The sequence below is a fragment of the Pistacia vera genome, unplaced genomic scaffold (assembly GCF_008641045.1).
Source record: "Pistacia vera cultivar Batoury unplaced genomic scaffold, PisVer_v2 Contig155, whole genome shotgun sequence".
Lineage (NCBI taxonomy): Eukaryota > Viridiplantae > Streptophyta > Magnoliopsida > Sapindales > Anacardiaceae > Pistacia > Pistacia vera.
In genome coordinates, this window is record NW_022195630.1 from 790,504 (window position 1) to 812,676 (window position 22,173).

The 22,173-nt window shown below is 37.3% G+C and overlaps 3 protein-coding genes across 3 annotated transcripts; 1 reads left to right on the forward strand and 2 right to left on the reverse strand.

Moving 5' to 3' along the window:
* Nucleotides 1–12,064: 12,064 nt before the first annotated feature.
* LOC116124706 lies at nucleotides 12,065–13,902 on the reverse strand. The gene is made up of 4 exons (XM_031410443.1): nucleotides 13,506–13,902; nucleotides 13,155–13,414; nucleotides 12,776–12,961; nucleotides 12,065–12,640 (listed from the first exon to the last, which is right to left on the reverse strand). The coding sequence occupies exons 1-4, from the start codon at nucleotides 13,900–13,902 to the stop codon at nucleotides 12,638–12,640; spliced, it is 846 nt and encodes a 281-aa protein (XP_031266303.1). The 3' UTR covers nucleotides 12,065–12,637.
* Nucleotides 13,903–14,454: 552 nt separating this feature from the next.
* On the reverse strand, nucleotides 14,455–16,032 carry LOC116124707. The gene is made up of 6 exons (XM_031410444.1): nucleotides 15,639–16,032; nucleotides 15,448–15,553; nucleotides 15,122–15,309; nucleotides 14,937–15,010; nucleotides 14,677–14,826; nucleotides 14,455–14,589 (listed from the first exon to the last, which is right to left on the reverse strand). Exons 1-6 carry the CDS (start codon nucleotides 16,030–16,032, stop codon nucleotides 14,455–14,457), a joined length of 1,047 nt encoding a protein of 348 aa, XP_031266304.1.
* A 604-nt stretch (nucleotides 16,033–16,636) lies between these two features.
* Nucleotides 16,637–21,829, forward strand: LOC116124697 (omega-amidase, chloroplastic-like). The gene is made up of 10 exons (XM_031410437.1): nucleotides 16,637–16,928; nucleotides 17,027–17,143; nucleotides 17,309–17,533; nucleotides 17,999–18,092; nucleotides 18,715–18,789; nucleotides 19,731–19,809; nucleotides 20,419–20,434; nucleotides 21,194–21,274; nucleotides 21,386–21,468; nucleotides 21,596–21,829. Exons 1-10 carry the CDS (start codon nucleotides 16,680–16,682, stop codon nucleotides 21,672–21,674), a joined length of 1,098 nt encoding a protein of 365 aa, XP_031266297.1. The 5' UTR covers nucleotides 16,637–16,679; the 3' UTR covers nucleotides 21,675–21,829.
* The last annotated feature ends 344 nt before the right edge of the window (nucleotides 21,830–22,173 follow it).

Sequence of the window (22,173 nt, forward strand, 5' to 3'; positions counted from 1 at the left end):
TCTAGTTCCTTCAGAAGAGCAGTAGGTAGTACCGCCAGAGTTGGCTGACATTATCATCCATTCGCCATTCAAGAAGACAGAAAAGGGGAGAAAAAGAGTTAAACATATTCCATCAGCCTCTAAGGTTCCCCAGAGGATGAATAAGTGCTCAATTTGTAAGCAACCTGACCACAAGAGAAGCAGTTGCCAGAATCAATCACATGCAGATTCAGAAAATTAGGTTCGATAAAGGATGAAATCAAGAGGGTTGCCAAGGCCAATTGTTGAGGAGTTGTTGTTTTCAATTTTTTATGTTTTAAATTTTATTATTACCTTGAATAAATCATCCTTTATATTTAGTATTCTTGTTACATGGCCTTGATGTGTTGATGCAATTAGGTTGTCAAATTCAAGAGAAAGTATGGAATTCATATGTGTTGGTGATTTTAGTTTATCAAAATTTAGGAGAAAAGCTGGAAAAAAAACGTATTGCTCATGATTGTTTAAGCGACACAGGGTTTTTCATAAAGGATCGCTTAAGTGAGAAAATAAATTGCTTAAGCGATCGTGCATTTGGACAGAAGTTTATACTGTCATGGACTTGATCGCTTAAGTGATTTCTTATCGCTTAAACGATAACATAAATCGTTTAAGCAATCATGCATCTGGGCAGATACTGATTTTCTCGGACTTAATCGCTTAAGCGACCAAGAGTAAAAGCGAAGAATCGCTTAAGCAAGATAGTAAATCGCTTAAGCAATCGTGCAACTGGCAGATCTTGATTCTGCCTTGGACTTGATTACTTAAGAAATCCATAATCGCGTAAGCGACCAAGGGTAAAAGCGAAGAATCGCCTAAGCGATCGTGCATCTGGGCAGTCTTAATTCTGCCTCGAACTTGATCGCTTAAACGATTATGTATCGCTTAAGCAACCAAGGGTAAAAGTATAAATCGCTTAAGTGAGAATGTAAATCGCTTAAGCGATCATGCATTTGGGCACATATTGATTCTGTTTTGTACAAGATTGCTTAAGCGACCAAGGGTAAAAGTGAAGCATCGCTTAAGTGATCCTGATCTTAGCTTGTAAGTGATCGCTTATGCGACTTTATGTGATCGCTTAAGCGAACATACTAGATCGCTTAAGCGATCCACTATACTCGGATGAACTTGATTATACCTTGTACAAGATCGCTTAAGAAACCAAGGGTAAAAGTGAAACATCGCTTAAGTGATCATGATCCTCGCTTGTAAGTGATTGCTTAAGTGACTTAACGTGATCGACTAAACGACTAACTCTGAACATACTGGATCGCTTAAGAGAGACCTGGGATCGCTTAAGTGATCCACTGTACTCGGATGAACTTTATTCTGCCTTTGACAAAATCGCTTAAGCAACTAAGGCTAAACACACAAGTTCTCTTAAGCGAAAGAATATATCGCTTAAATGACCAAGGCTAAATAGACGGGATCGCTTAAGCGATAAAGGTAATTTACTTCAATATTTCTTTTCCAAGTTTATGGACCATGTTTAACATGGACATAAAAGATCTAATTTAATTAAAATATAATCATGGTCATGGTCCACTGAAGAAATCGTACGTCATATATGTTTAATATAGACGTAAACATTCTACACCATATATGTTTAATATAGACGTAAAAGAACTAATTTAATTAAAATATAATATTGTTCATGGTCCACTGAACGAATCGTACACCTGATATGTTTAATATAGACGTAAACATTCTACACCATATATGTTTAATATAGACGTAAAAGAACTAATTTAATTTAATATAATTTAATTTAAAGAAAATCAGTTAAGTGATATAAATAATCAAATCAATTGACACAAGGCAGATCCTGGTCAACTGAACTAATCGTGCACCATATATGTTTAATATAGACATAAACATTCTACACCATGTATGTTTAATATAGACGTGAAAGAACTAAATTAATTTAATTTAATTTATAAAAAAATCGATTAAGTGATATAAATAATCAAATCAATTGACACAAGATAAATCATGGTCCACTGAACTAATCGTACACCATATATGTTTAATATAGATGTAAATATTTTATACCATGTATGTTTAATATAGACGTAAAAGGACTAATTTAATTTATGAAAAAATCGATTAAGTGATATAAATAAACAAATCAATTGACACAAGACAAATTTTAGTCCACTGAACTAATCGTACACCATATATGTTTAATATAGACATAAAAGAACTAATTTAATTTTAAAAAAAAATCGATCAAGTGATATAAATAATCAAATCAATATGGGACAACCTAATACAAAAAAAAAAACATAAAAGGAATCGCTTAAGCGATCCAGTGTTGATAAGCTTTTATCGCTTAAGCGATCTTGTGAAAGGCAATAAAAATAATCCGAATACACTGGATTGCTTAAGAGATTTAATTTCTCGCTTAAGCGATCCTCTGTATTTAGCCTTAGTTGCTTAAGCGATCTGGTATCGTCGCTTAAGCGATCATGTACGTACAAGCAAATCTTAAGATCACTTAAGCGATGCTTCACTTTTACCCTTGGTCGCTTAAGCGATTTAGTCCGAGGTAGAATGAAGATCTGCCCAGATGCACTATTGGTTAAGCGATTTACGCTATCGCTTAAACGATTCTTCACTTTTACCCTTGATCGTTTACGCGATTATGGATCGTTTAAGCAATTAAGTCCGAGGCAGAATCAATATCTGCCCAGTTGCATGATCGCTTAAGCGATTCGTCGGTTTTACCCTTGGTCGCTTAACGATCATAGATCACTTAAGAGATCAAGTCCGAGACAAAATCAAGATCTGCCGAAGTGCACAATCGCTTAAGCGATTCTTCTCTTTTACCATTAGTCGCTTAAGCGATCATCGATCGCTTAAGCTATCATGTCCAAGGCAGAATCAAGATCTACCCAGGTGCATGATCGTTTAAGCGATTCTTCGCTTTTATCGTTGGTCGCTTAAGCGATCATGTCCAAGGCAGAATCAAGATCTACCCTGGTGCATGGTCGTTTAAGCGATTTATGGTCTCATTTAAACGATTATTCGCTTTTACCCTTGGTCGCTTAAGCGATCAAGTCTGAGACAGAATCAAGATCTGCCCAGTTGCACGATCGCTTAAGCAATTTATTCTCTTGCTTAAGCGATTCTCTGTTGAAAACCCTTTGTTGCTAGTCGTTTATATATCGCTTAAGCGATCATAGACAATACCTATTTTTTCCAATTGTTCTCCTGAATTTTGACAACCTAATATTGTAACACCCACATCCTTAGTTGGATTTCTTTGAAGTTACCTTAGACAAATGTGAAGAAAATTCCTTAAAACTTCATTAGGGGTAAAATGGTCTTTTCACTCCTTATTAGATGAAAAAGTGGGAAGTGAAAAGAAGCAAAATAATGTGAAGAAGATAATAAACATGAGGGTATTTTAGTAATTGACTAAAGGGCATAGATGGAATTTCATAGAAAGTGCAAGGGCAAAATGGGAATACATGCATATATTATTAGATAAAAGGTTTCATTGAAGAAACCCTAGCCATGTCTTCAGCCCTTGTACATGCCACCTTCACCCCATTTTCTCTCAATTTTCTTCACTAAATTTCAAAAGGAAATCATAGGATTTGGCTTGGATTTTTATAGATTTGCAATCATAAAGCATCCAAAGGTAAGATTCTAGCAAAATGAGTGTAATTAAACTTTAAAGTTTTAAATTCTTATGGTTTTTATATGGTTTAGATCCAAGAGGAAGAGACTTTAAGCAAAAGGAGGTGGTATCACACATTCAAGATAAGTAAACCCCAATTTTAGCCTTGATTTGAGCAAGACTTGTGTAGTATGATTCTTGCATATTTTTATGTGATTGAATGTGAGAATTGTTGGCTGTTTTTGATGTTGAATGATGTGTAATTTCCAGCCATGAGAAGTAGTGTATGGTTATGTGATGATTTGGTGAAGTTATGAAAGAATTAGTGTTGAAGTTTTTTAAGTGTTGAGAATTGTTGAAAATGGACAGGTTTGATGCTATAATTAGTGAGTTTTTGGCTCACATTTTGGTGGAATTAGAGAGATGTGAAAGTGTAGCCAACTTAGTAGTTGTATGTGCATATGAAGTGTTTGATGAAAATCCAAAGAGAAAATGCATGCATGAGTTGGCTAAACCCTAATGAAGAAAGGGTTAGAGAAAGGCAAGGATTGAAGTAGGAATATTATGTTTGGGCTTAACCAAGTGTAAATGTTATTATTCAAGAGTGCATATTGTTATGCCAAAATTTAATATATCACTTGGTCATGTTAGTTCCATGAGAGAAATGGCCCTTGGTGCTTGGTTCTGGTTACTTGAACCTTTACTACTTCTTGAATAGCACATGAAAGTGTTAGAGAAGAATTGCATGTTAAAGTGTTACTTTGATATGGCACTTGAAATAGTAGAGAATGGTAGAATATGTCATCACATACCATTATGCCATAATTAATTTGCAAGTTTGTATATGTGAACTTGGAAAGCATATTAAAGAATGGGCTTGATCATGCATATATTGTGCATATGATTTATATATAGCCTTGATTTAGTAAATGAGAATATGTTAGCAAAGAATCAGAAAGAAAGAAAGAAAAGAAAATGGCTAGTAATTTTCTTTAAAGCTAACATGCAAGTATGTAAATTTTCTTATTTACTAAAGAATGCAAGTGTAGAATTTTCATAGCTTGGAAATTCATGTTGAAATGTGTATAGTATCTTTTTCTATTCTCTTTCTACATCATGCTATGTTATAAGGTTTTTACGATGGGGAACCCGTGAGTGATAGTAATGCCCACATACACGCCACCACGAGCGAGTGACCACAGCAGAGATACAGTATTTGTATAGTCCGTCAGTAGTGTATGTGGATAAGGACTGTACCCAGCAGAGTATATCTACATGCATGCAGCCACGAGCGAGCGACCACAGTAGAGAGATACAGTATTTGTACAGTCTGTCAACAATGCATGTAGATGAGGACTGTACCCACTCACATGGCTAGGGTTCCAAATCTATGCATCAACCTAGTCTGATCGGCAAACCAGAATAGAAGAAAGAAATGAAAGAGAAACAGAGAATAAAAAAAAGAGATACCGCATAAGAGACAGAAAACAGAAAAGAAAAGAAATTTCTTTTCTCAGGAAAGTGTATTATTCTGTATATGTATTATGCTACCTACATGATTAAGTATTTCTTATGTGCTCGACGATGTATAGTTTTATTCATTGTCTTTGCACGTTGATAAGTAGCAAATCAGAATATCAGAAAAGAATGCAGAATATCAGAAAAGAATGAAAATATTAGCAAAGATTAAAGTAAGGAAAGGAAAATCAAAACATGAGTAATAGAGGAAGAACAGTCGTGCAGTATGGTTTACTTACTGACCAATTCGTGCTCACTCCGTTATTCTACTGTTTTGCAGGTACTTGAGGATTTACGATTGGTGGGATGTCAAGAAGTATGGGAGTTTGGCGGCACTATCCAAGACTACCTTGTACTATCAGTTATTTTGTGTATATGTTTATATGAATTAAAATTAAAATTTTCGGATTTTACGTTATGTATATATGTTTATAAAAGTTATTTAGTGGATTTTATCATATATTTCCCAAAGAATTACCAGCTATACAGTATATTACAAATATCATCAACACATATTAATTCCATATTTTCTCCTGAATTTGACAACCTAATATCATCAACACATCAAGTCTATGTAACAAAAATACTAAATAAACTCAAACTCAAAAGAGGGAAAGAAATACTGAATGGCTTTTGTATTAATATGAAATATGTCAATTACATTCAATGACAACATTATGTACAACAAATAAATAAATCTCCTATATACACCGAAAAAAAAGCAGGGCACACCTTTAGCATCAGCACCACAACCCAAGTATCAACAAATAAATCTTCATCATTCTCTTCAGCCACTTCTCCATCCTCCAAAATTATCCGGCACACCTTTAACATCAGCACCACAGCCCAAGTATCAACAACCTAGCGCCTAACAACACCAGCTGATCCAATTCAACATAATCCAATTATTCAAGACAGCCTAATAAGACAACATCACATAAACTACAAAATTCTAAGTCCAACTTCCATACCTTTTGCTGACAGCATCAACAATGACTTGGATTGGGTTCTGGTCAGTTAAAAGGGATCCATATGCCCATGGAAGCACTCAATAGTCCAGCGCTCCCGACAGTTGCTCATTGTTTCAAGCCGTCCATCGGGGTGTTGGTCATGTCAAACTCAATAAATTTCAGTGCATATGCCCCACAATTAGCATTACAATAGAAGGAAGACATTAGTATTAGAATTAGCTTATAGAACAATTGTATTATGTAAGTTTTATACAAATTTTACCTTGAGTCATTTGTCGAGACGGGAAGGTGCTTGAGTGGCCATTTTCCTGTCAATACTTCATCACCGAAATGTTGAAACATCCCGCTGTCGTGCAACAACCACGGGAACAATACATACAGTGGCTTCAACTCCGTCTCCAACTGCCTCTCTCAACAAATATTTGGGTTACAGTCAAGGATCTTTAGCAAGCCCTCTTCTAGAAGTGCGACGACGGTTATCCAGTGCATATCCTTGATGTTGAAGATGCAGTATACTCTTTTAACCTTTGCCAGGCTATGGCCATGTTTGCGCCTTTCCCCTCGTACATGCTGTATGATCCTATCATCAAACTGAAAATCATCAAAGACGCCGTTGAAGTCATCTATGCCCAATCTTTTTCACTTGGCTTCTCTTGCTGCACCTTTACCAATGACCTTTTTTTTTTTTTTTTAATTAAAGTGTCATATGTCGTTGCTAGCGTTTGGCCAAAGGCCACATCGGTGATGGCACAATTGGGATACAATATATCACTAGTACTGCTCTGTCGTAGCCTCATGAGTGCCAATACCTCATCGATATGCTGCATCAAATAAAAATAACATGATAAGTATACAATACATCATGGAAAACATAAGCAAAAATAAGGGAAAATAACTCACCGAGTTGTCAAGCCACCTACCCACTGTCAACATCTTTTCAAACCAGTCCCGGGGATAACCCTCGGTCTTGCACTTCACATGAGCATCACTTCCAGATTCATTGTAATAGACATAAAAGAGTTGTTTCTGTTCCTCCTCTATTTGCCTATACAAATCGACCTTTAACTCCTCTGTTTTCGCTTGCCCACTTCCTCCCCCTTTCTCCAATTGTACATCCCCACTTTCTTCGCATCCCGCCTCACCCTCCTCCATTATCACTTCCCCACTTCCTTCAGCAACCTCCTTAACCTCCTCCATTTTTGCTTCTCCACTTTTGTGGACTTTCTTAATTTTTTTTTTCATTTTCCTCTTCTTTCCATACATTACTACAGTGTAAGGAGATTTGACAAACTTACTCTTTTGGCTCTCTCTTTTCAGCTCAGGTTGCATTTTAGCCGCTTTCAATACTCCACCAACTTCCTCCTCCACCCTACCAACTTTCTCTGCCACCTTATCAACTCTCTCCTCCACCCTTTTCATTCGCTCTTCCATCTTCTCAAACCTCTCATAAACGGCTATTGTAAAACTCTCAAACAGACCGTTTATGAGGTCAACCACCTCATTCTCTCGACCCTGACGCCTCAGCAAAGCGATACTTGTTGTACCGGTTTGCCAATTGGGTTGAGGTGTAAGAACCTCTTCCTCCTCCTCCTCCTCCTCCTCCCTCCCACCGATTGGAGCTTCATCATCCTTGGCGTCAACAACATTCTCAAGCAGTGGCCCTGCAACTGCACTCACATGTGTGACCCCTTTTAGGTCCTGCATTAGGCAGTCTATCCCTTCATCTGTTTCATCCTCCAGTGCTTCGAAAGATGTAACATACTCCTCTCCCGCTTCACCCTTAGTAGCGGTGAGGAAGGGACAGACGACTCCCTGCAATAAGAAACAAAATCAATCAGATTTAAGCCACATTTAAAAGCAAGTGCATATTAAAAAGCTTAATCCTTTGATCTTACCTCAACTGCTTGAATTTCGATGTTTATTTTTTCGTAATCCCAATGGGTACACTTCTCGATGTGCCACCGCAACATCCTAGGAAATTGCAGTCACTCATTCGAAGTCTTTATCCTCCCCTTTGCCTTAGCTAGGATAGGGACGACCTTATACATCCAAGCCTATATTGTAAAAAAATAGTCCATATCATAATTAAAACACATATAATACAAAAAATATAACAAAACACCTCTAATATTTACCTGCATTGCCCATGGGAAGCCAAACAAATTGTACGTGCTTGGTCTATTCTTCTCGACAGATTGGGACTGCTTTAACGCCATGTCTTTTCCTTGTAGAGAGTCCATGGTTAGCGTAAATGATACCTGTCCGCACGGATAAGCATTAAAGAAGTCCAAGTTGCTTGCAAACTTCACCCAATTCATATTAACAGCTTTTGTTGAGTCCGAAGCTATTAGGATCGAATGCACGAACCATACCAGTCACATTTTGAACCTCTTTGAAGAGGTATACCCACATTCTTCTAACCTCTCCTCTAAATCGCGTCCTGTAATAGACGCTTTCTCCCCCAAAACCTTTTTAGCCAAATTTTTGGCTGCCCTACTGTTCTTTATTTCATTTAGCTCTGTCGCTTTTGGTAATTTCCCACATCTTAAGCCTGTCATCAAGACATATTCTATCATCTCAAAACGTAGTGGCTTTCCATCCACCACGAACCATATATATATATATATATATTTTTTGCTTTTAACTGAGTGCAGCAACAAATAATGCACTCCCTGACCCCAGAACGCCTTTTTCCAATTTTCTCCGATCTTTGTAAAATGACCGAAACAACTCTATTTGAATTAGTCTAAACCATTCCTCAGTTCCCATAAAATCTCCATTATTCTCATAAAATCTTGCCAACTCAACCTAACTGTCATCCTTACAGGGAAGTACGGTACCTTGTCGCTTACAACCTCCAACCCATAGTCTTTATAGTTTATGCTTCGGAAAATCTGCACAATCGATATAAACTAAATATCAGCAAAAAAAAAAAAAAAAAAACAACTAATACGCTGCCAACATACTTTGTAAACAAAGAAAAAGTATCATACAATGAACTTTTCAACTAATCTTTTCAAGTGTATGACCAAAAAAATAAAAGGCTTTTTGTGGTTTCATTGGTTCTGTTTGATTTAGAAATTATGGTATAAAGTTGAGTGGTGATGGTGAGCCAACCTAAAAGTAGTGACTTTCTTCTAATAATAACCTACTAAACGTACAATGAGATTTAATATTTGTCCTTCAATCATCTAATGTTTTGACATTCAATCAAAATATAACAAAGAAAGTAATTTTCCCATTATATAATAAAGCAACAAAAAATCTAATTCATCATAGCCAGCCCTGCAATTTAACACTTCTAACACAACAATCATAGTCAGCCCTGCAAACAATCATGCAACCCCTACAATCCTATAGTAGGGCTTGCATGATTGTTTGGTACAATCATAGCCAACAATCATGCAAGCCCATATTGGCAAGGCTGGCCACGCACAGCGTGCGTAGTGCAATGCAGGGCAGCCCTCTAGCCCGCCAAATTCGGCCACCTCCTGCCATCCCCAGCCCACCAAACTCCTTGAAACAACCTCCCAACGGCCTCCCTTGCCTTCCCTTATCCTCTGGAACCCAAACAAAGCCACTCCACCAATACCCGCCAACTGCTCGACAAAACGACACAACCACATCTCCCCCAAATTCGCACAAATCAATCCATTTTCTCATCCAATTAAAAAAAAAAAAGTAAAAATACGTACCATTTCTTCATCGACGTCCTCCTTCTCGCCTGAATTCTCGCCCACGTCCTCCTCTTCAGAACCGTTTTCCGATTGTTCTCTCTGATCTTGTGCCGCCATCATCTCCTCTGTTTGTGGACCACCTTCACTCATCAGATGATCCACTGGAGCGTCGTCTTCGATAACCTCTGAATTGCTGGCACCACCAGAGTTTAGGATTCAAAGTAGGTTTGGGTTTTCCTCCTCTTTGTAAATGTCAGCCATGGTTTTGTGTAAAGAAGCTTTAAGATTGAAAATGGATAGAAAAATTTGCCGGAATTTAGGCACTGTAGTCGCCGAAAATCGCAGAGAAAGGAATAGTCTTCGTCGGTCGTTTTTTGGGTAACACCTTCGATTAAGCGATTTTGAAGGGTGGGGGCTCATTTTCAAATTTCAAATTTTAAACAACTTTTATTAATTATTTTTACCCATATATGTTTAAATCTTTTCAGTTTAACCCATTTTATATGTTTAATGAACCCTAAGTGTGCCACGTCGGCTTTTCTAAATTTAAAAAAAAAAAATCATTTGTTAAATACAAACTTGGGATGTCCGGGGAGTTAAATTTCCTCCTTCATCTCTCTCTTTCCTCATTTGTTCTAGAACATGCTAATGGAGAGGACGAATTCTGTTACTCATCTTACGGCTGGAAATCCTTCAAATACAAGTGGAGGCTGATCCTGGAGATGACTCTTGGGTATATATTGATTCTATTTGATATGGATTGGCAACAAGGGGAAAAGGGAAGAAAGCTAGGGTTTCTTCAGGTTGTATTCTTTCCTTGCTCATTTGCTTATTCTTGTTCAATACTCTGTAAATTCCCTAGTTGACTTCGATAGAAATGACATCTTATTTGCGCCTTGAAGAGTGGATGTAGGCTTTAAAGCCGAACCACTATAATCCTTTGTGTCGATCTTAATTTTTTTACTTTATCTAAGTTTAAATGCTTCCTGCTTGTTGGTCTCTTGCATATTAATCTGTGATTGCTTTCTTGTTAGAAATTTGTTAGTTAGTCTGAGAGCTATAATCTGTGAAAACTTGATTCGAAATCCTACAAATACTTCTTTAAAACTCTTTTTACTGGTAATCTCAATTATGAATGGCTAAATGAAGCAGAATGTAAGATTGGTGAAGCAGAATTCATTTTAGTTAAAAAAGCAGAAGAAGAAATGAAAATTAGCTTATTTCTGTTACAGCGGGGACAAAGAAGACTAGTTTGGCAAATACTTAAAGACATTTGCACAGACATCTACAGGAACGGGACAAGAAGGAAACAATTTACAAACCAGTGAACAATAAATGCTAGAACAAACATAGACATTAAACGAGTTTCTTATTTATTTTCTACAAGTCACCAGTACAGCCCCGGAGGTGGTGGGGAGCTGTAATGATAAATAGGATACTCTTGGTGTGTTAGCGGCGGTGGAGGTGACTGGTAACTTACATATGGGTACGGACCCCATTTATGGTCGTCGTGGTGGTGGGGCTTTGGCTGCGGAGGAGGTGGTGGCGATTTGTACTCGTAAACATGGTGAGGTGGTGGTGGTGGGGATATATAGTTGAACATTGGAGGCGGCGGTGGTGACTTGTAAGTGTATAAAGGAGGTGTCGGGGATTTATGATGGCATTTACGATGTGGTGGTGGCGGCGGCTTATAATATGGTTTTGGAGGTGGTGGCGGTGGTGTTCTATGTTTGTAGTGAAATGGAGGAGGAGGGGACTTATAGTTGAGCCATAAGGCAGAGCCAGAGGATGTTCCAGTAACTAGGCAGTTTGATAAGAAGAGTGCAAGAGCTAGGCAGACGTGAACAAACAGAGAGCACTGGAGCCTCATCTCTAGCATGTCACTGTGGTGGATAGATGAACAACTCTTTATATAGGAAGTCTTCTGGAAAGTTAGTGATGACTGATGGAGATAGAGATAGAGGTAAAATAAGACAAAAGGGGGTGTTGATTAATTCTGCAAAGGCACAAGAATGCATGTCTTTTGCAGGGTATGTGTGCACATAAAGCCTGAGACACAAAATGGAGAGCAGGGAATTTTGGTATCATGACGACGTGGCAGATCTTCTCCTCTCTTCTTCTTCTAAGTACTATTGCAATGATTTATTGTGAGGCATTGAGAGCACAATCAAGCACAAAAGAGGAAAACAAATTTAAAATCGGTATGAAGACAAATGTCAAGCTTCAAGGCCAAGTAGAAGATGGGATATAGTCTGTTGAACAGTAAAGAGATTACCCAGCATAGGCATGGGGCATGCTTCAACTAAACAGAAAAACATAAGAAGTGAGCTATAATTCTCACTACGCGTGGGTTCTTCTCATTCTGAAAAGGAAACAAAAGCTGGTAAAAAGAAAATTATTCTCTCATGCCATCTCTGTCAAAGTTTCTGTGATACTTCATACCAGTAGCGCTTTGTCTTCCTTTAAAACATTATGGAACTCTTTGTCAAATCATGCCAAATTATTTCTAAAGTGAAGAAGGATGATAATTAGATCCAATCAGTTAGGAGGCAGGAGGGCTGCAGCATCAATTGCTCGAGTAATGGCAGGGCGAGTCCGGTTAGGCCAGGCCATAATGTGGACATGAATTCCATCCATCCGATAAATTGCATTTATGAGGGTGTCCCTAATTTCATTATGATCACAACAGTGTAAGAGCCCATCAGAGCTAGCACTAGCAGGCATTAAGCTCTTGCCTTCCAAACGAGAGATCACAAGTAAATGCCCAGTTGCATTTGCTTCTTCGTATAGATGCCGCATTCCTGCACGGTCAGCTGCTGACCCTTTTGCTACTGAGTACACACAGATGAAGCCCTGAACACGTTATTGCAGATATAAGAATAGAGATTAATCACTGATCCTTTCACATACTAGAAAAAATGAAAACCAAAGTATACAAAGGAAAATTTGAGGTGCAACAGTGTTACCTCTTCAGTCCGTTTAATATCCATCCCAAATCGAGCTTCTCCCAGTTCTGGAAACATTTCAAGTAAAACTTCGGAAACACCTGGTAGAAACCATAGTCTTATTCCCTGCACTATTTGCATTGTTGTAGTGTTGTTTTGCTGCTTTCCCTTACTTATTTTTTCTTTTCCTGTGGTATTGGTTTTCTCCTTCAAGGAAAGAGTTTAAGAGAGCAAGTTCACAAGGATTTAAACAAATAAATAAATAAATAAGCTTAATCAATGAATTGCTGATTTCAAGTTATAACCTTCCACACAATAAATAATTCTCCTCTTACCATATAACAAAAAACTCATAAAATTAATCAAAGAATTGTTAATTACAAGTTGAAAGGAGCAGTACCGAGGTCAGAATTTGTTCTGTTTGGATATTGACAAACACAAGAGGAACACCTGAAGAAACTGTTGCAGAAAACCAGGCCATGCATCTTGCTGTAGTGGCTTCAGTATTGTGTTCAACCTGTAGGGGTGAGAACAAAATTGAGCTAACAACCGTGCATCGTTGGTCCGGCAAATAAGTACCCGTTTTCATTTTCCAATCATATTTCACACCCTTTTTGCTGAATCCCCGATAATCTAAACTCACCACCCTCCTGCTCATTTCTGCACCGTCAGAAAGAAACCATCTTACAATGTTGATTTATTAGCACTTTGAAAATATGATTTATTTAAGTCACAAAACGAAAAACTCAACCTTGCAGCTCAGTACATTGTTCTAAGGTCAAGTCCCCCAAAACTGCAACATGCCTTTCATCTAATTCAGATGTAATTGTATACCTTTTCTGCAGAATCGAATTCCTGTCGAGAACCACTCGAACGGGGAGTTTAAGTATGTTATCACCCCTTCGAACCTTAACCAGTATGACATCGACAAGATGGCTAATCTTGCCAAGCTGTGTACTAAGTTCCGACTTCGCTTTAACCGGAACAAACAACTCATCAACATCATCAAAACCTTCAACAATATCTCCAGGCAATGGCATGCTCTCGTCCCAGTCTTCCGATTTCTCTTGCTTCACCTGTTTCACACAAACCAGTGTTTGCAAACTGCCCATATCTTTCTTCTTGAAAACAGAACAATATTTTTCCATGGAATGTAACGAGTTTATATTGAAAAAACAACGATTTCATGGAGGTCCTAGAACTGCGCAATATTTTACGAACTCTTCTAGGATGTCAATTTTTAGAACTCTACGTCGAGGTCATAGTGAAGGATTTTCCAAAGCAATTGCGTCTAATTTTTTTGTTTATGACAAATTTTCTATGATAAATAGGACGGCCGATTTTGCCAAGCTAGTTATGTGTAATTATTTGTTTATGCTGAATGAGACAAGAATAGCCGGCATCTGGCACTTGTTATCGAGTCTGAAAGGCAACATAAATTGCAAATTGTGAAGGAAACAGATGTGAACAAATGAAGTATGGCTTGCTGTTCTCATTACAATTTACATTGCCTAGTAATTTAAAATAAAATGCCCACAAACAGTAAATCAAAATCGTACAAGAGACAACACTATGGTTGCTGCTGATGAATTTCAAAAGTACTATATATCCACTCCTTCCGTCAGAAATAACTTGATCAGCCTACTTTTAATTTTCAGCCAATGTTCTTCAGCATTGAAAAAAAATGTACATATTATCATCTAGTTTCCAGCAGATGCAGTATCAATTTCACGTCGAAGCCTTTCGATTTCTGCTTTAGCATTTGCCCTGTCTTCTGGATCATTTGAATTCAATCTCGGAGTTGCAGTTTGTATCTGCCTCTCTAGGCTCTTGATCTGCTTATGCCAAAAGGACTCCAATATATGTTAGATTTAATATTAAGTATATTATAAGGAAGAATGAATTGAGTAAGAAACAAAAACCTTTCTATAAGGCCACCTGTGTAAACCATATCTACGGCATATCTTCTTCACCACAGTGGGACATAATCTCAACCTCCTGGCTGCTCCCTCGATTGGAAGATGAAAATAATTTCTTAAGTCTTCCAATGTCAATTTTCCTGTCCTCTCCCTCTGCACTAATCCCCAGCGCAACAAGAAAGTTCCCAAGTTAGAAAATCAATGTACATGGCAAAAAATTGAAGATATGATATTGATATGACTGTAGAGAATAACTATATAACCTGTAATGCAAGAGAGGTCCTTGGAGGCTTTTCAGCGTCATTCTCCGCCTCCGGCTGATCCATTTCATTTGCAACTATACGGAATTGAACATTCTTCAGAAACTCCTTTTTGATAAATCAAATGAAATATTTGATATATAACATGAACTCTGAAAGACTTTTGTATGGCAGAGAAACAGACGCACCTGAGTTGTTGGGTGGTGGTTGAGGGAAGTCATCTGTTGTTAAATTTTCATCCATGTCCAACCCAACACATAAGGCTTCATAGAAGACGGAGAGGGGATCCCGCGACATGATAAATCCTGCTTGTTTCCTCTCGTCACAATATTGAACAAGATAATTCTTCACATCCTCCATGCTTTTCTTGCAGAAACTGATAAAAGAGAAAAATAAGTTTAAAAACCCCATCATTAAATATATAATAAAATGTTCAGAGCGGTTCAAACTTCAACCCAATACTATCCGAACTACAGAGAAATTGAAATATATTTTGACTAAAATAGTAACTTACTCAATCATTTGATACCGATAAACTGCCAAACTTTGATGAATCGCAAGAATAGCATGACAGATCATTCCAAGTCTTCCATGAATCTCAAGTTTTGTAGTTTCATACCCTATACCATCAATACCAAATTAAACTGAGCAACAAATGTTAATTTTCACTTCAAAAACTACCTCTCAAAGTATATGAACATGTACCATTAGTATGAATAATTTCTCTAAGCACCAGGCAACAACTACATAAATATGGCACGGCTGGCACCGGCCACATTGGTATTGTCCTCATATTTCCACCATTGACATTCTCAGGACATCCTTGATTACTCGTTTCGGCGCGATATTCTGAAGGACCCGCCTGAGAACTCCCTCCATTGATATTATTTGTAATACCCCACAAAATTGGATCACCAAAAGGATCATCAGCATCTTGGATGTTACCAGGATTACTTGAGGATGGAAGCAAAGAAGGATCCTCAAGAAGTGATAAATCGTCAACAGTAGGAGTTGAATTGTTCATGTAATACAAAATGTCATCGATGAAAGAGGCATCATATGGATCATGGTAGGGGACAACGGACCTGGGATCTGCCATGCATAAGATGTTATATAAATTTCAGAGTGAAGCTCTGTTGATGATGATGATGATGATATTTGGTTATGGCGGCGGCGCAATGAAGTGAAGCGCCGCCACTGGTGCGAATGAATCGAGTGATTGTAAGAATCAGAATTGTGAGAGTTTAAAGGGGGGGTATGGCAGGAGGGGGCGCGAGAGAAACAGTTAAATTTCCGTTGTGAAATAGACGGTTAAGTTTTTGAATATGTTTGCGAGTGGTGATTTGGTGGTATGAATTCCATGTTATGGTAGCTACACCTGCTGTCGAACGTTCATAGATAATCAGTAATAGCAAATAAAACATAGATTAAACAAAATTTTAAAAACTACTATATATTTTAAATAAAAATTATCAGTGTTGGTAATTTTTTGTATATACAAAATATTTTTAAATTTAAAAAAGCTATCAAATAACAGTACTATTTTTTTTTATCAATAACTAGCCCATTATGCCCAACAACATGGGTCCAAACATGTTGTGGTAAGCCCATTTGATTCGTGTTGGGTTGGTGTACCGGTGCGTAGACTCGTGGCCCCTGCAAATGAAATCGTGCGAAAATGGATGGACCAAGTCCCCCTATCTGTGACACCTTCTAACGGGTAGAGAAAGTGAAAGTGAAAGTGAAATGAAGTCAGCTGCCTCCTCACTTCTGGGCTCCAAGATTCTTCTCAATTTCAATCACTCTCCTCTCCCTCGCTCCTCCTCTATTTTCTACGCCAAATCCATTCCTCACGCTCACGCTCACTCTCGCCCGCCCTCTTTCCTCCGCACTTATTCATCACGAACCTCTGCTCCAATCATGGCTGCTTCTTTCAACCCTGAACAAGCCAGGAACCCTCCTGCTCTTCCCTTGCCCACTCCTCCACTCACCAAGGTAACCCCATTTTTCCTTTCTTTCTTTCTTCCTTTTTATTACTTTCTAGAAGAATTTAATCGTGTTGATTAATGAAATTATTTTTTGATTTTTTGTAGTTCAAGATTGGATTATGCCAATTATCTGTGACGGCCGATAAAGAGAGGAATATTGCGCATGCTCGCACTGCCATCCAAGAGGCTGCTGAGAGGGGTGCCAAGCTCGTTGTTTTGCCTGTGAGTTGTTTTCTTTATTTCATTTTTTTTATTTTACATATGATATGCGTTTGTTCTACTATTTTACCGCCATTTTAATTTGGTTAATTTTGGCTTTAGAGGAGAATTGTGGGTGTTATAATTTCTCAATCATCAACATTGTTGGCTTCGATTGTTGTATTTCAGGAAATTTGGAACAGCCCATATTCCAATGACTCCTTCCCAGTTTATGCTGAGGACATTGATGCGGGTGGTGATGCATCACCATCTACGGCTATGCTTGCTGAAACTTCTCGTCTTCTGAACATCACAATTGTTGGTGGTTCTATACCGGAACGTTCTGGGGATCGGTTGTACAACACTTGTTGTGTATTTGGTTCTGACGGAAAACTGAAAGCTAAGCATCGGAAGGTAGTGTTTGATGCTCACCTTGGATGCCATTTGTTATTGTAGAGAATATGCTTATCTTGTTAGATATATGTTTAGAAACTTGTAATTCCAGAAGATAGGATTGATGACCAAATGGCTGGATTCACAAATTAAAATTTCCTGCAGAGAGGCATCTAAGAAAGTTGATGATGTCAATATACCATGTTAACTGACACATGATAGAAAGTAATAAGCCATTTAATATTTTGGATATTATTGTATAATTTTATTCATAATCTCCAAAGTTGGTTTCTGTTATATTAAGTTTCCTAATTTCTGCTTTTAGATACTTTTTTTTCCGTTGTAAGAAGATAGCTCCCAGTTAGAGGTGTCTTTGTTGAATACTAGATGCTAAGCATTTGGAAAAGAATCTGTATTAAGTAGTATCTTCTTGAAGATATTTTTTTGTTGCTGATTTGCAATTTCTGCTGTTCTGTGTAACTACAGATACACCTTTTTGATATTGACATTCCTGGGAAGATTACCTTTATGGAATCTAAGACTCTTACTGCCGGGGAGACTCCAACCATTGTTGATACAGGTTTGATGTTCTCTTTGAGTTAATATCTTACAATATATCTCCTCCAGAGTTGTCCATCTCTATCTAATGGCAGACTCTTGTATGCTTTTTCATCTGTATTTTTCGTGATTCATCCAAATTTCTGTCGCTGGCTTTTATTTGATTCTGTTTTGTCATTCAAACTATTGTGACAACTAGAAGACTCCTTTCTAGATGGCCCCTGTGCTACCTGGATATGCTTGACAATGAGAACATTAAATAAATTATGGTAGTTTCTTCAGATTAGCCTCCTTTTTCAACTTGAACATTTAAACTATTGTGACAACTAGAAGACTCCTTTCTACTGTTGATTTGATATGTCTTATACATTAATATCTGGTTGTGTTGAAGTGTTTTAATTTGCTAAAGAGGAAAAAAAAAAAGGCTAATGAAAATTGTTGGCAGCTTTCAGAATATCATATTTTTTTTCTTTATTCTGCAGTGATTTTGCTTTTATGTTTTGCTCATCTTTATATCACTGGATCACCCTCTTAGTTCATTCTTTTCCATTACTTTTAGTCCTTTGCTTGAGGGAAAAAAAAAACAGGTTTCTTTTGTTTTTCTCATACCAGTTTGAAATATGACCAATAACTGGTTCATGCAGATGTTGGGCGTATCGGCATAGGTATCTGTTATGACATTCGGTTTCAGGAACTGGCTATGATATATGCAGCAAGAGGTTTGTTTTCTTTGTATTTCCATTGGCCCATGAGATGATTGACTCTAATTTTCTAGCTGTGGATATTCCCTGCTTATCACTAAACATCTTGCTATCAGTGTTACAACATTAATTTATGTAATCATCTCAATGGACAGACTATTAAGTTCCATAACCAGAAGGGTCAGCCCGGCAATGGTAATGGTAATAATTTCCCTGGTATAGATACCATAATAAGGCCAAAAATATAATATTGAGTATTAAGTGGTAAATTTGTAATAATAAATATTTCAACAATAGGATAACAGTCACTGTTCTATTTACAAGTTTCAAGATAGTTATGGATGTAGACCCAGCATCATCGCCAGATCTTAATCAGAAACATGAGATTTCTGCAGCAATATACTCAATTTAACTCAACAAAGCCTTGCTTACATTTGTACTGGGTCAGCGACCAGAATCCTTATTTGCGATTAAATACTTATCAATCTCTCTGTGTTGTTATTTTTCAAATTGAAAAGCACTTGAATTTCATGAAGGAAACATCCTATGCATAGGGTTGTAAGTGGAGGTTATTAGTATCTCTCTCTCTTGGGGAGTATCTTATGACATTTTTTAATGGAAAGGCCTCAAAAACTGACGAGCTTACCCAAAAAGATAAATAGAAAAAAACTTTCAAAAACATCCTCTTTGAAGCCCTTCACATGGGCTCAAGTACACAAATTCAATTTCAAAAGAGTGGTCAATTCATGAAGCTATTGCTTGGGAATGTGCCCACCTCACCAAGATCTTGCTTCAATGTAACCAGCCCTGAGCAATGGCCAAGAACATGTTTTTCTTCTATTCATCATTCTGATATGGTTTTAGTATCTTCCCATCGCAACTTGAGGTCTAGAGTTCTGGCACTTCTAGAAATTATTGCCCTGTTCACTGATTAGCTGACAAATTGATTGTAACATCAGGTGCTCACTTGCTATGCTATCCTGGGGCATTCAACATGACAACTGGACCACTGCACTGGGAGTTATTACAGAGGGCAAGGTACTGTAATCTATGTTTTTGTGTTGCTTAATAATAAGCGCAGTTGGGGGTGTGGGTAGAGATATGGTACCAGTAAATGCAAAGGCTCCATTTGCACCATGCGTAACAGTGCTTCTCACCTTTTTGCTTCTGGGGGTGCTTCAAATGACAGAATAGTACACAAATTTGGATGCAGCTCTTGCATCATTAGTTTCAGATTGTGGATACTCTCTAAACACATTTTTATCTTTAGCTACAGTCATTAAATATGAAATATTTATAGCACTGCTTTAATTTTACATCTATGCCGTCAAGATAAATGCAAGATATAATCTTTTCAGGAATAGCAGCAGTTTTATTTGTGAAATTCAAATGATCTGGAAATATTCCTTGGATTGTTTATGAAAAATCTCATATAAAGCATCCCCGCTTTAGTGCAACTATATTCTGTTTAGTTATTCTGTTGCATGTTCTTTTCGGTTCAACTCTAACTTCCCCCTTTGCCGCATTGTCTCCTTCAGTTGATGATTCACTAATTTCATGTCCCAATGGGGACTGGTGTAGTATAAAATTTCTTTTATATATGATGGTTGTGATCGTCTTTGATTTGCTCTTTGATTTCATATGCAGGGCTACAGATAATCAGGTACTGCATTAAAGTCCATTTTTATTGTTTTATATGATTATAGTAGCTGCTTTTTACATCTTTCACAATTAGTACAATAGCCAGCTGTAATAGTTGTCTTGATTCTTATACCAAAATGTTTAAGGAGAAGCCTTAATTGGAATGGCAGTGCCCAACCATGTCTCCTTTTTACAAACTTGTTCTCTTGAAAAGTGAGAAAGAAAATTACCTGGACACAAGAAGTAAGGAAAGTGGGGAACAGTTATATACAAAATCTTTTGATTTTTCGATATGCATACATTGTGGAACTAAGAGAATGGGGAGAAATAACATCCATAACGAGCTACAGTATATAATCATTTTTTGCTTCTGGTGACATTGGAATTGACCATCAGAGATAGAAATGAACGATCATCTTCTGGTCTTAACCAAAAAAGGAAAATGGATTTATAAGATATTTGTGGTTACTGTTTGGCATATTCCTTTTAATTATAGGTTTTTGAGGGATGGAATCTTCAGTTCATTAGTCCTGGTAGTTTGATGGTTGCTGATTTTTTAACATGATGTGCCTTCAAGGCATCTTGCTTTCTTAATTACAAAAAGAACAGTAATGATAATAAGAATAATTTGAGGCATCTTACATCAACTCTTCCCAAGTAATTAAATATTACCAGTAATCTTCAAGAGATTGCAGATTTGCAATTTGTGTTTTATGCCAGTTAAATTACATTTGATACACTGGTTTCCTGTGCTATACTTGTGAGTCTTTTCCAATGGCAGTTATATGTTGCGACCTGTTCCCCTGCCCGAGATGATAAAGGCAGTTATGTAGCCTGGGGCCACTCCACTCTCATAGGACCAGTGAGTTCAGATTTCTTATAAATTCTCTCCTTAAAGTTATAATTTGTTGTATAAAAGAGGATTGTAAGTTCTATGAGTAGAAGTTTTAACTGAACTCTATGAATATGACAGTTCGGAGAAGTTCTAGCTACTACTGAACATTCTGAGGATATAATTGTAGCGGAGATTGATTATTCGCTCATGGATCTCAGAAGGTGATGCTTTCTGACCTAGCAGATAGTGGTTGTTTCAAGAATATATCCTGCCTAGGAAAATTATTATCAAATGTTCTGTTCTATTTTCTCTTACTATTATTCTGATTTAGTTCTTTGCAAATTCCAGGGAAAACCTTCCATTATCAAAGCAACGCCGAGGTGATCTTTACCAGTTGGTAGACATCCAAAGGCTTAATTCTCAGTGATTTGAGGCAGGAATGTTAAAAGATTTGTATGGTGCACAGAAGAAGTTTTATTGTGGAAGAGGGGCACTATGATTAAAATGATGAGACTAGCATTGCCTTTGAATCTATTGAAAAATCTTTGATTTGGTAATGTGAAGTTGAACATTTAAGTAATTACCAAAAACTCAATCCTGTCAGGAGTATTTTTGGTATTGTGTTGCTAGTTGGTAAGATAAAGAGGTAGAAGGCGTCCATAGAATTAGGAAAGAGTGGATATGATATGAATACATGTTTATTCTCAGAATGTGCAACATGCAAGTACTGCATAAAGAATAAAACGTCATTAAAGATGTATACTCTGTGTAATTGCCTGCATTACTGATGTATGACAAAAGTATTTGTGTCAAATCAGTTTACTTACAAAACAATTTGTAAGAGACACAGAAGGTAACAAAACCTAAATGGACAGAGATCTAAAATGCTTTGTTTTAAAACCCAGACTGAACCGGCCGGTTTGACC

What these genes read in the sequence shown, in the direction of transcription:
- LOC116124706 (XM_031410443.1), bottom strand. Translation starts at nt 13,902, where the DNA reads ATGGAAAAATATTGTTCTGTTTTCAAGAAGAAAGATATGGGCAGTTTG. An exon ending in ACAATGTACTGAGCTGCAAG is followed by an intron (nt 13,415 to 13,505) that starts GTTGAGTTTTTC and finishes CTGACGGTGCAG; the next exon opens with AAATGAGCAGGAGGGTGGTG. An exon ending in CAGAACAAATTCTGACCTCG is followed by an intron (nt 12,962 to 13,154) that starts GTACTGCTCCTT and finishes CTTTCCTTGAAG; the next exon opens with GAGAAAACCAATACCACAGG.
- LOC116124707 (XM_031410444.1), bottom strand. Translation starts at nt 16,032, where the DNA reads ATGGCAGATCCCAGGTCCGTTGTCCCCTACCATGATCCATATGATGCC. An exon ending in TATCGGTATCAAATGATTGA is followed by an intron (nt 15,310 to 15,447) that starts GTAAGTTACTAT and finishes CTCTTTTATCAG; the next exon opens with TTTCTGCAAGAAAAGCATGG. An exon ending in GGACCTCTCTTGCATTACAG is followed by an intron (nt 14,827 to 14,936) that starts GTTATATAGTTA and finishes GGATTAGTGCAG; the next exon opens with AGGGAGAGGACAGGAAAATT.
- LOC116124697 (XM_031410437.1), top strand. Translation starts at nt 16,680, where the DNA reads ATGAAGTCAGCTGCCTCCTCACTTCTGGGCTCCAAGATTCTTCTCAAT. An exon ending in TGAAAGCTAAGCATCGGAAG is followed by an intron (nt 17,534 to 17,998) that starts GTAGTGTTTGAT and finishes GTGTAACTACAG; the next exon opens with ATACACCTTTTTGATATTGA. An exon ending in TATGATATATGCAGCAAGAG is followed by an intron (nt 18,790 to 19,730) that starts GTTTGTTTTCTT and finishes TTGTAACATCAG; the next exon opens with GTGCTCACTTGCTATGCTAT.